The sequence below is a fragment of the Prionailurus viverrinus genome, chromosome B1 (assembly GCF_022837055.1).
Source record: "Prionailurus viverrinus isolate Anna chromosome B1, UM_Priviv_1.0, whole genome shotgun sequence".
In the NCBI taxonomy this organism is placed as follows: Eukaryota; Metazoa; Chordata; class Mammalia; order Carnivora; family Felidae; genus Prionailurus; species Prionailurus viverrinus.
In genome coordinates, this window is record NC_062564.1 from 86,684,074 (window position 1) to 86,697,263 (window position 13,190).

The 13,190-nt window shown below is 47.6% G+C and overlaps 1 protein-coding gene across 3 annotated transcripts in view; it reads left to right on the forward strand.

Moving 5' to 3' along the window:
• MAML3 (mastermind like transcriptional coactivator 3) overlaps positions 1 to 13,190 on the forward strand; it is a 606,598-nt gene that overhangs the window by 588,306 nt on the left and 5,102 nt on the right. For 2 of the 3 annotated variants that reach the window (XM_047856758.1, XM_047856756.1), the window contains 2 exons: positions 5,552 to 5,797; positions 9,895 to 9,979. In XM_047856758.1, coding sequence (XP_047712714.1) covers positions 5,552 to 5,797; positions 9,895 to 9,979 — 331 coding nt within the window. The remainder of the gene's footprint in view (positions 1 to 5,551; positions 5,798 to 9,894; positions 9,980 to 13,190) is intronic. The other variant, XM_047856757.1, reaches the window with a different exon arrangement.

The following is a 13,190-nucleotide window of genomic DNA, read 5'->3' on the forward strand; positions in this document are numbered from 1 at the left end:
GGAGAGATTTGAGCATCTGCTTAACCATTTTCTTTCTATAACTCTTTCCTCTCCAAAGTTTCTACTGTCAAGGGAGGAGTCTTATCAGTATGATTTTCATTTGAGGAGGTGGGGACTGAAACTGAGAGGTCACATGGCTTCCCAGGGCCTCAGAATGCCGGTTCACCACCCTGAGCCTCCCGGAGTCACAGCCAGATGCCTCCGTCCAGGCTGCAGTGGGCTTCGGATTCATCCTGTGCTGCTCTCTGACATGAAACTGCTGAACTCTTTCCCAGCAAGTGTGATGTTCTGCGTGAAACGTTAGCTCTCCTCCTTTGAAAACGCTTCCTTCTTCTGAAACTTAAAACTTGAATAGTTATCTTTGCAGGGAGAAAGCCTCTGGATACTGGTGATTGGTTAGACACACGAGCCTCTTGATGTATAGAATCTAGGCAATATTCCGTTTGGGCTGGAGATTTTTTTTTTTTCCTAATATTTGATCCAGTTCAATGTGTGTGAAAAGCACAGATTATCTCTTCTGGGACATCCATTTTATCATTTTTACTTTTTCCTACGTGAACAGCCCTCCTCTCTCGTCGCTTGCCTTGCGCATGCATTTACTTCCTGGCCCCAGGCACGCACTGTGTGCCAGGGGCCTGGGAAATCCGCCCCCTGAGCGCGCCCGGCTCTCGGGCTCAAAGGCAGCGCGCGCGGGCTGAGGACCTCCGCGGCCGCGGGGCAACTCGCCCGCGCCCGGGACCGCCTCGGCGGTTTCTTTGTTAGAGACGCCGGCGCTGAGAGGCATCTTCCGGCCTGCCGCCCCACTCCTGACTTCTTAGAGCCCCCTAAGGACTTGTAAGCATATAGGCTCGAGTCAAGAGGCTAAATTACGCCCCAGGGGACTTTTTAAGTAAAATCCTAAATTTCATTTAGGCTGTTCGTGGGCCATGTGATTGCAGACTGAGCCGAGGCCGCCCTCAGCGCCGCCCTCCCGCGCCGGCTTTGTGCGGCTGGGCTGCGGGGAACTCTGCTCCTCTCGGACGGTCAGCCCCGGGGGCTGGTGCAAGCCACTCGCCCTCCCCTCTCCGGGTGCCACCGCCACCCCCACCCCCTATCTCCTCCAGCTCCCAGCCCTTCCGTTTCCTTCCCCGGCCTCCCCCCACCCCGACCTGAAATCTCCCTCCCCTCGGGCTGGAAGGAAAGTCGGTAATAAGAAACCAGTTCGGTGTCAATCGGGGAGGGGGGCGGGGGGGAGATAACCCCAGAGATACACGGCAATGGAGAGAGAACTCATTTTGTGTAAAGAGGGCCTCGAGTCACCAGGGAATTCCTGGATTGTCTCAGGCTGTCGTGTGTGATGTCCATCACGCCGTGCGAACACCATCTGCTCGGTATTATGCTCTCAGTTGCCAGGCTACCTGCTGTACGCAGTAACACTTGACTGCCTGGCTCCACGTTCGCAGCGTCCGCCCAGACGCGCGGGGCGGGGGGCGGGGTGGGGGGGGGAGGAACAGGAGTCATGATTAAGCCATCTGCGGGGGGGGGGGGGGGGGGGGCGCGGGCGGAGCTGGCGCTGCAATCCGGAGCGCCGGGCTGACACCACCATCTGCTGGGGCAGGGGGAGAACAGCAGCTGCTCCTTGTTCCTCCACCTCCGGGAAAAGGCTGAAGCCCCAGGCGTCCTCCAGCCAGTTCTCCCCCAGGTCCCAGCTCCCCGGGGCCTCACCTGCAGCCTTTTGTGAGCCCCCTCCCCGGAGCCGGCGCTCCTGGGTCGCCGCCAGAAATCCCGGCCCCTCTCACCCAAACACTACGCTTGTTCTTGAAAACACTTAAGAGAAATAAAGCTGGCTACGCACAGATTTATAAATAAACAGCTGGCTGCTCTTGGGAGATATTTTTACCACAGCTGTTTTTTGAAGTAGAAAACTGCCTCTTTGGAGGAGGTAGGGTGTTTTTTTACACCTCCTACCTCTCTCCAGCCCTTAGAAAATTGCTAAGATCTTTTCCCCGAGGAAGGAGCTATGTAAAATGGGTTCACTCGTTTTGATTTTTCCCCCCTCCCTTTATTTTACTGAAGAGTGGGAAGGTTTGGGGAGTAATGAAGATCTATGAAGCCAGTTGGATTTCTTAGGGGAAGCTAGTGAGTTAAGATTCTTGGTAGAAGGCAAGGGAGGTCGCTGGGCAGGGGGTGGGGTGGAGAACGAGCCAGTAATTAAAACTAAAAATACTGCATCATTTGGCTTCAAGGCATTACATTTCTCTGACGAAAGCTCAGCCTGGTTTTCTCTAATTGCACACACAGTGTGTGTCCTCCTTAGAAACAAGAGCGGTGGCTTGAAATCCTGAAATTCGACAAGCGATTGCTCATTAAGCTCTCTTAGACTGGAGGTTAAAAGCTGCCATGTAATATGAAACAGTTAATGGCCAGCCACCTCCATTTGTAAGGCAAGTCACTTGGAGGGCTTTGCACTTTGGAAGACACGCTTGAGGTGGGGCCTGTGGTGTCACTCACCTGCTGCTGAATGCAGGAGAGCTTGTTGGGAAAGTACTCAAGGTGTATCAACCTAGATTCAGGGATGTTTCATATGGAAGGCAAGCCCTTAAAAATGCACATAGCCCTCCTGCCCCCTAGGTCTTCAGATCTTCAGCAAGAAACCCGAAGGCAAAACCTTTGGGAGGGGGTCATTTGGAGAAATACATAATCCTGGGAAGTAATAACCTAACTATCTCTTTGGGAAAGTCCCATCCCCCACCCCCTCCCCACACTGTGCTTCTGAAGTATTTCTTTTTGCCCCAGGAAGACAAGGGCCAAAAGTGGTTGGATATAGCAACATCGTCACTTCATTTGCCTCTCCCTTTCTTTCCAGGGTGGAGAAAAGGCTGGGAAAGCAATGGTTACTACTTACCACTTCTGGGCATGCGCCCCAGCTAGGCAGGGCTGGTCACACAGGACCAGAATATCTCAAAAGTGCCCAAAGATAAACAGGGCCAGCCTGGGCCAGCCCAGACCAGCCCTCATAAAACTAGATGAAGCAAACTTTATCTTCCCTTGGGTCTCATTTTCTTTCTCCTCTCCTCCTTATCAAAACTGGAAAATATTAGGGTGCCTGAGTGGCTCAGTCACTCAAACAACCGACTCTTGATTTTGGCTCAGGTCATGGTCTTGTCCTTTGTGAGATTGAGCCCCGAGTGGGGCCTGCACTGGCAGTGCAGAGCCTGCTTGGGATATTCTCTCTCCCTCTCTCTCTCTGCCCCTCCCCCACGCATGCTTGTGCTCTCTCTCTCTCTCCCCCGCTCTCAGATAAACTTAAAAAATTTTAAGAAAAAACTAGAAAGTGTCAAATATACTGAAATACACAGGGAAAAAAAAAAAACGGTGTACCTGTTTTTTTTTTTGATTGGTTAACTGTTTATACTTCAGTGTGAATTTGTTTGTTAAAGTGTTAAGTCAATCAGCCATTTGTTCCTAAAGGTGGCAAGAAGCAGCTTTATCCCATTGGAAAGAAGGGCTTGGAAACAGGCAGCAATTATTGAGGGAAAAGGGGAGACTCTGAAACATTGTGATGCCTGTGGGGCTTGGGCCTAAAGTAAACTTTTTGGTAGCATAAAGGCTCCTGGCCTTTGGGAGTCTAAGTTCTTTTTAACATAGATACTTCACGGCTCTCTACCTGATAATCGTCTGTAGAGGAAATACGCAAAGACAAAAAGGGTTTTGCAATAACACTTCCGTTTGAAAAGTAGAACCCAGGACACTTGTGGAAGACACGCTATATATTTAGTCTACAAGCAATTCTCAGGTGTATACTTAGCACCACGGCCCCACAGTCTTCTAAAGGCCCATGCTAGCAGAAGGGGTACTAAATTTCAACTCAAGATCAGGGTTCCAGTTCTGCTATTTCCAATTCTTCCATTTGCTAAGTGTGACCTGGGCTACTGCACTAACTATCCAGGACTTCTCGGCCTCTTGTTTCCAGGGCAAGAGAAGTAGGTTTTTGTCTGCTTTGCTTGTTTTGTTGTGTTTGTGTGGGTGGAGGGAGGAAAGAAGAGTAGCTGAAGACCCAGTTTAGGCTGGGAAGAAAAGCACCAACGGCTGAGCATCACACAGCAGAGGGAAGGTACACAAACCCAGGCTGTGGGGAATAAGATCCAGGACTGTGTCTCTAGGAGAGCCAGGGATCAAACTCATGTTTTGAGAGGACAGTGCCAGCATGATTGACTGTATCCATACCAAAGAGGTAGCAGGGCAGAAGTAGGAAAAAAATATTAAAATCCAGTTTGCTTGGATACAAAAATATTTCAATAACTTTAGACTTATTCATATTCATTTGTATTATTTTGGTGACATGATGGTACCTCACACTATGGGTACGTCCTTACATGTGTGCCCATTTAATCTGTGTTCATCTCAGACATCCGATCCTCTGTGTTCAGATGAATTACTTGAAATGTGAATGAATTAAAAGGCGGAATATTCAGACAGCACTTGCTTGGTAGATGAATAAGAAAGGAACTATCTAGAAGCTGAATTTTATGGTCACATACCACATTTTCCCGGGTGAACACTGGCTGTTACAGGCTTTCCCTGTGAGCACATTCTCCAAGTAGTCACTTGACTCTGTGAGTAGGTCTCTACCACTTTACTCCCTACTCCTTAAGAACCAGTCCTTAAAAGTTGCCATCATTTGACTGAGACAACTGTAGAATCAGAAGACCCAAATCAACCCACACATTATAAATTGTCCCAGACACAGGAGGCTCAGCCCTATTTTTAAAGATGTCGGGGGCGCCCGGGTGGTTCAGTCGGTTAAACGAATGGCTTTTGACTTCGGCTCAGGTCATGATCTCACAGTTCGTGGGTTTGAGCCCCACATCGGTGCCTGTTTGGGATTCTTTCTCTCTCTCCCTCTCTCTCTGCCCCTCCCCTGCTCACGTGCTCTATATCTCAAAATAAGTAAACTTTAAAAAAGTATATTAAAGATGTCAGGAGATTACGTATCTTTGTTCAGTGCAACGCATTCCCAGCTCTCACCATCAACGACCCCCGCTAGCAGGAATTTTGTTTTTACATGCAGCAAAGCTTTCAAATGTCACAATTAATTGGAATTCCATTAATTAATAAATCTACTTATTGATAAATTCCAGAATTCTTCTGTAAATGTCTCTCCTACTAGCTAAGAAGAAGTCCATTTAGGCCAAGTAGACAGTAAAGATTAAGAGGTAGGGGCATGCTGTCTCTTCCAGACTTAAGGTGATCCCAGCCTGAAGTCTTCTTCCCTTTCCTTTGGAGGAACGCAGAATGTTAGCTGAACATCCAGCCTATGTCCCGTTATCAGTCTCATCCAAAACAGACTGGCCTTGCTGTCAGATTTCCCAGAGCCGTGCTCCATTACCGTTCCCTTGTATCTCTCCAGTTCCACCGTGGTAAGGCCAGATTTGAGGACCACTGGGTGGGTTTTATGGGAATAGAATGCGTGCCACTCAGGACCCCGCAGGCCTGCAAGCTGGGGCCCCTGCCCCCATGCTTCCTCTCAAATATGAAATCTCTGCATTCTCTTCTCTTCTTCTCCTCCCAGGAACAGCACCCAGTTGGACTTCCCCGGACCACCGGCCCCATGCAGTCCTCTGTGCCCCCAGGCTCGGGCGGCATGGTCTCCGGAGCCAGTCCCGCGGGCCCTGGCTTCCTAGGCGGCCAGCCCCAGGCAGCCCTCATGAAACAGATGCTCATTGATCAGCGGGCCCAGTTGATGGAGCAGCAGAAGCAACAGTTCCTGCGGGAGCAAAGGCAGCAGCAGCAGCAGCAGCAGATTCTAGCCGAGCAGGTAACATGATTCATTCATTCAGCAGGCATTTATTCGGTGCCCTGTGTCTGCGAGAGAGTTCCAGTTCGTGTCCTTTGTCAAGAGATTCACAGTCTAGCATTCCCCAGATCGCCGAAGAATCTGCAGAATTTCGACCTTTCCATTAGTTCGGCTTTTTCTTAGAATGAATTAGTTTGTTCTTAAAAGACAGGCTTCTGCCACCAGTTTGAAGGCCTGTTTGCCAGAGACATTTCTTCGATTCAAGCCTGCCTTCTTTTCTTCTGGTTTCTGGCACAAGGGTCTGCGCAATCAGTATGGGGGTAGGGAGGCTGCCTCACATTCTTCATAGAGGCTAATATTTCCAGCATGAAGAAAAAAAGAAAATAACTCAGAGAACTTTGTTTCTTGAAGGAAAATGTCAGGAGGAGGGATTGAGGAGAATTCTGCAGAATTGGTCGTGAACAATGGGACAGGAACAATAGCAGAATAATAGGGCCTACAGAACTACCTGGAAACCTGAACCCGGGGTCACAGAAAGGGTGCAAACTTAAGAAAATTCCCAACAGCTTTAAAACAGCTCAAGAAATCTTTGAGTTAAAGGAAGGCCTAACACGAATAAATCTTACCGTAGGCATCTTTGTCCACCCTCGCCATAGAATTCCTCCAGCTCCGAAAGAAAGCCTTCCCTGAGAGCTGCTTCTGTAGGTTTCAATGTGTTTTGTTTTTCAAGATGCCCATGCCTGATCCAGGATTATTATCCCAGGAAAGGCGTGAGGCCTTCCACAAGAGATCCCTACGTGGCTCCTGTGGGAGTCTGCACAGGGCATCTCTCTCTCTCTTATAGGAGGTAGGCGTGAGGTTGTCTTCCAAGGCTTAAAGCCCAACAAAGCTCTGCCCTACAGTTCCCCTCCTAGAAGGTTCCTAATATAATCAGAATTCTGGAAACTTATCAAGCCTCCTCCACCCCATATTTACAAGATACCACGTGGGACACAGGCATGTTGAGGTCCCTACTAAGAGCAGTTCAGAGTAACACCAGCCATCTCCCAAATAGAAAAATTGTACTGTTGAACACAGTTCGCTTATGTTCCCTTCTCTGCTTTTGTTCCTGAGCAGCTGTGTAATTATCTCCCTTTTTACCAAGGTCAGTCAGCCGCCTGGCACCTCTTGTACAAACAAACCTCTCTCCCTCTCACCCTGCATAAGGTGTGTGACAAGGAACCGTGCTAATATCTCTCAGGCAGTGATAAATGAAGCCGCCGAGGGGAAGCTGGGCTTTGTAAATCCTCTCCTTGGCCAATCCCGGGAAACTTCAGGTGCGCCTGATACTGTGAGCGATGGCCTCTGATGTGTGTGCTGTGACCAAGGCGCAAACAGGAGCCTGGGTAACCAGGCAAACGCAGTTGTGCTAGCCAGGGTTGTCCCCACTCAGCGAGGGCAGCCAAACCCCAGGGGACAAGGAGGGAAGCACAAGAGTGGAGGGAGAGCTGCCCCGGGAGGGTGCCCAGACAAGGAGCCGACACACAGAGAGATCCAGGGCCCCTTGGAAAAGATGGGGAAATGGTATCATTCCTTAGCAGGTTGTGGGCACCAAGAAATGAAGAGGGACCAAGGAAAGAATTTTACTCAGCCTCCAGATGTGTCCCACCTTTTGCTTGTGGTCTGATTCTGGAAAAACCTCTTCCCCCACTCTCTTCATCTGCCAGCTTACGTTTAATAATTTCCCGGCCTTCCTCCGATAACCGTTTTAAGGATGACATACAGTAATGTGTGGAAAATTCTTCGGCAACTGTACACGCGTATGTGGTGACCTGTCACGTGACCCTGGTGTCACGGACTGTGATGTCAGAGCTGGGGCCACGACTGCCAGCCATCAGTGGGACTAGCCCAGAAGCGAAACTGAGGGCCTGCTCGGAAACAACTCAGTGCAGCAGCCTGCCCGTGCCCAGAGACGGAGCTTGTCCGTGCAGGCTCTTGGGGGGTCTACGTGTGGTGGGTTGTCAGCCTTTGTGTTTTGAGAACGAATGTGGCCGAATCAATGCTGAGCTGATGTTCTTGGTCTCTGCAGCAGCGGTGAAAGTGCCTAGTAATAGCAGTTTTGAAAGCAGCGTATTGGAGGTCCTGGGATTTCCTGAAAGGACTTGGGAGGGAGAACAGAAGGATTTGGGATCTTGCCTGTCTTTGGGAACTTTACAATGACTCCGGTGGCTTTAGAAATCAGGACAGAGCTGGCTGAAGGCAGGTGTGAGTTGACACGTAATGCCTTATTTGGAGCACGGCACTTCACATCTATTCACAAAGGTTCAACCAAACCCAGAATTTTAGACTGGAAAGAAATATTGGTGATCGTGGAGGCTTTTTTATTTTACCTATGAAGAAACTGGAGGCCAGGGAGCTCATGGGAAGTATCAGAGATCGCAGAGCCAGAGAGGCACAGCCCCGGGACTGGAACAGGAGGCTCCCACCCCCAGCCGACCACAGGGCACCCCGGGGCTTCTGCCCAGTCAGTGTGGACACTTAAGTTCTTACATAATATGAGAAGTTTGGCTGAGGAGAAGCTTACTCAATAATGCCCTTATATTGCTGCCTAAAAGATTAGCATGGTTTCTTGTCTATACTTTATCTATACAATTAATTAATTTCAACACTTTGTGCAAAACACTATGGTAAGCACCCCAGGATGAGGTGAACAGGGCAGAGGCTTTTCTTTTCTTTGGTTGCCAGAGTGCTGGCTGGCCTTGTGGAGAAAAAGAAAAGAAAAAAAAAGAAAGAAAGAAAGAAAGAAAGAAAGAAAGAAAGAAAGAAAGAAAGAAAATTATAGAGCTGCCCAGAAATAAAAACAAAGAAGAAAAAATAGAAATAAACACATGTGTTAAGAAGTGACCAATGTGTGTTATTTTTATAATGAACACTTTAAAGAGCAGGGCCCTTGGTCTACGTTCTTTATAAGCCCTTGTGGATGAAAGGTGCTCAATGAATATTCAGCAGCTGCAGAAGGAGGTTAAATGACATGCCGAAGGTCACGCAGCTACTTGACGGCAGACTGGGAACTAAAACCCCTTTCTCTGCTCTTTCCACCTCACCCTTATTTTCTTTCCCTTTTCACATACAGCATGGTAATGATCATAATAGCCTTTCCAGTAGATTGGTAACAGCTCCGGCAGCGCAAAATCCCCGCGAGTGGAAGAAGAAAGACAAAAATCACAAGCCTCTGGCTCCTGGTACATGTGGAGTCCCACGCGGTTTCCTTAAGGCACTAAACGCTGTATATTTTACTTGCGGAGATGTATTTTACAGGCAGTGTGGCCTGGTGGGAATAAGATTAGCCTTTTTTATAGCCCCTGAGAATCCCATCTTCCTATACCGGAAGCAGCTATTTAGGTCATTAAAAATCAGTTGCTCGTCCCTTGAGCTGGGTCCCACAGTGCTAAGGAAGACATGCAAGCTGATGTTGGAAAGTCAAAGCCAAGACTGGCTCCCTCGATACGCACTCCTTGTGAGCCAGCAAGTCTACACATCAGATATGCCAGATAGTCACCGAAAGGTACGTGCAAGGATGTGCATAGCAGCAGTATTTGTGACAGCCCCAAACAGGAACCACTCTAAATGCCCATCATGAGTAGAATAGGTAGATAAGTAAGCCATGGTGTATTCATTCATAGGAAGGAATACTACTCAACAGTGACAGTGAACAGGCCACAACTACACGCATCAACACGGATGAACCTCATAAATATAATGATGAATGCAAGAAGCCAGACACCAATACGTTGTATGAATCCACTTATACGAAGCACAAAAGCAGATGTCACTAGTCTGCACTGTTAGGTGGCTCCCTGGTCAGATGAAGTGGGTCCCTGCGGTGGGTCGTGACTGGAAAGGGGCATGAGGGGAATGCTAGCGGTGCTCAGTTTCTTGATCTAGATGCTGCTTATGTTGCTACAGGATGTGTTCATTTTGTGAAAATCCATCAGAGCCATGCTTTGCACACTTGCCCGGATGCACCTGATTCCTCAACACAAAGTTTAGTTTTTGAAAAAACTGCCTTCCTCAAAACCGCCACAATATTTAATCGTCTCTCCCCATGTCACCTCCCTGTCCTTGTCCTGTCGTTCTAGCAGCTGCAGCAATCACATTTACCCCGCCAGCACCTCCAACAGCAACGGAATCCATACCCAGTGCAGCAGGTCAATCAGTTTCAAGGTGAGGCCAGTGCACACCTCTTCCGTTTTATACCTTCCAGCCGTGAAGTGTGAGCGAGCGTGTAGCCAGTGACATTGCCTTCTGTGCTGTGTTTGGGTTCAGGTAATATTAAAAATATGTTAAAACTGAGGGTGCCAGTCAGTCAGAATGCATTTTTGGAGCCCTCTGCTGTGGCAGGCATTAACCTTTTGGTGGCTGCGTCACAGAGAGGCCCTGGTTGGCCCCGGCAGGGGTCAGAGTGGCTGTGGGGGGCAGGGCTGGGGTAACTGTTCTTTACCAATGATACACAAGTATTTCAATAGTTTAACAGCCAACGGGGACCTACTGGTGCCTGGCTAGTCCACCATCAGCCTTGTCTTTGTCTGGATCGTCATCTCAGGGAGCATGGGAGGAACAGTCCTGTGCCACATCCTTCTCGCTAATCCCAGCATGTCAGCTGGCCACAGCCCCCACTTCAGACATGCACTTGGGAAGAATCTGGCTTGCAGCAACCACCGATCTCTGCTGAATCTAGAAGACCAAAGCGCCTTGAGTTTGACTGGACTGTCTTGATCCTGCCGCCCTTTGCAGAAACCCTGATGACTCATGACCCAGTAGCAAGGGGCATATTGTGTGCTCAGTGTTATCATTCCTTTATGAAGTATAAAGTCCACTCAACTATTGATCCCTTCCATCTCCAATAGAGAGCACCCCTGAGGGTCTTGTATGGGGTAGAGGATCAGCCTGACAACCATCCCAGACTCATCACAGGAATTTCCAGGGAGCTAGAGGGGTCGCCTAGTAGCAGAAACCCTAATTCCCATCCTCTGCCCTTTTCATGGGACCTAGATCCTGGGTCCTAATTTCTCAAGTGTTACCGGTCGCCGGTCGCTTTAAGCATCTGCCAGAAGCTATGGGGCCCCTTGCATATAAATATGCATATATATAAACGAATACAGACTTTGTGTGGCATGTCGCAAGCGCTACCCTTCTCGTAGACTGTGAAAAATTCACAGGGGGTGAAAAATTCATGATCTCGGGTAGCATTGTTCAATCTTTGGGTTGCAACACACAAGTAGGTTGTAAAGATAATGGATCCCAACCAACATTTTTTTTAAAAGGAATATAATAGAAAAATGATGAGAGTGTATCATAATAAGGGAAACTTTTGTTTCTGTTGTAGACCAGTATGTGTATATACTGGATCACATGCTGCGAGTAGTGGTTTAAAGAGTCTGAAAGCCACTGGTGTTCACGGCCAGATCTCAGTGAAGATTGCCTGTGGAAAGGCAGTGGCCTGAGTAGCTACCACTCCCTTCCACCCCTGGAACACATGTATCAGACCCCTTTGGACTTGACCCAGGGAAGGACAGACAAAAGGAATGAAGCTGTGCACAGGTGTTATGTGTGTTAAATCAGTGCCGATATTCTTTGAAGAATTCTGTTTCTCACTTGGTCATGGGTAGAGGGGGTGTGGAAATGGTCACCGTTACACGCATAATTTTTGCTGCAGACACAGAGCCTTCCTAGGTTTCTACAAGTAGTTCTCAAACGTTAGCTGCATCAGAATCACCAGCGGAGCCTGTAAAAGCACACATGGCCTGGCCCCACCCCCAGAGTCTCTGATTCCAGAGGTCTGAAGTCAGGCCAGAGAATTTGCACTTCTAACAAGCTTCCAGAAGTCCTTGCTGCTGCTGCTGGCCCAAGGGCCACACTTTACGAACTGGTGATTTATATCAAGAACTAATTAAAAATACAAAATCTTATAAACCCAGCATAGTGGCCCTTGCATTTTCTAGGTTCGTAATTCATTTATTATCTTTTGGAATAAAGGGACCCACCAACATTTAATGCTTCCTCTGTATTATGAGTTATTCTGTATGCCTTGGGTCCAGGTTAAAAGTTCTACTCTTTGAACTTTTTTTTTTTTTTTTTTTTTTTTTTCAACGTTTATTTATTTTTGGGACAGAGAGAGACAGAGCATGAACGGGGGAGGGGCAGAGAGAGAGGGAGACACAGAATCGGAAACAGGCTCCAGGCTCTGAGCCATCAGCCCAGAGCCCGACGCGGGGCTCGAACCCACGGACCGCGAGATCGTGACCCGGCTGAAGTCGGACGCTTAACCGACTGCGCCACCCAGGCGCCCCTCTTTGAACTTTTCTAAAACTCCACCCCACAGGTAATCAACCTGGAAATTTAGCTGTACTTAAGTTGAACACCCAGGGCCGTGGTGCGGTCCCTGAGCTAAAAGAGGCACTTCTTTTTTCTTTTTTCACTCTCTTCTCTATTTTATTTTACTAACACCCTAGATATCATAATAGTGTGTATCTAGGAAAATAGCAAATTGGTATAGATAAGAAATACTGTCCTTGGAGAGTTTCGTTAGGAATCACTTACTTGGGAACGTACGCATACTCCCCCACTACACATTTCAAAGGTTTAATGACTATCTTTCTCTTACTGAGTATGGTGCCTCTGGGCAATGTTGCATGCCTATGGAGAAATGCTTATTTTTCACAAATATAGGCTTCCTGTGAGTAAAAAGAGAAAACAGACCCTTTTAAGAAAAAATTGCATGTGATCTCTATTTGAATATGGAAGATTTTCACATGGTGATATTAACCAGTGGATAAGAAAATTAACTTGAGTACAGTGTCCCACAATAATATCAGTTTTAGATAGAAATAAAAGAAGAAGAAGAAAATTAGTCTGTTATTTAACCGATATAGTAATCAGATAAAGACAAGGTAATTATTTGGACACATTTGCATTTTTTTCTATATATATTTAAAATTATTGAAGGTCAGGCACCTGGGTGGCTCAGTCAGTTAAGCTTCCGACTCTTGATCTCGGTTCAGGTCACGATCTCACGGTTTGTGAGTTCGAGCCCCACATCAAGCTCCTCACTGTTGGTGCAGAGCCTGCTTGGGATTCTGTCCTTCTCTCTCTCTGCCCCTCCCTTGTGCTCTCTCTTTCTCTCTCTCTCAAAATAAATAAATAAGCTTTCTAAATAAATAAATAAAATTACTGAAGGCATAAAACTAGATTAATAAAAAGGGTTTGTTTCTTTGTACCTAGGATGAAAATACGGAGCTGATTGCTGGTTTTAAAATGCCTTTTTTTGTTTTTCATTAGAGTTACACCTAGGTAGCACAGTCACTTTATACTAAAGATAAAGGTTGGCTCGGATTAATGCTTTAATACCTCTTAAAAGGCATTGCAGCATTTCTGT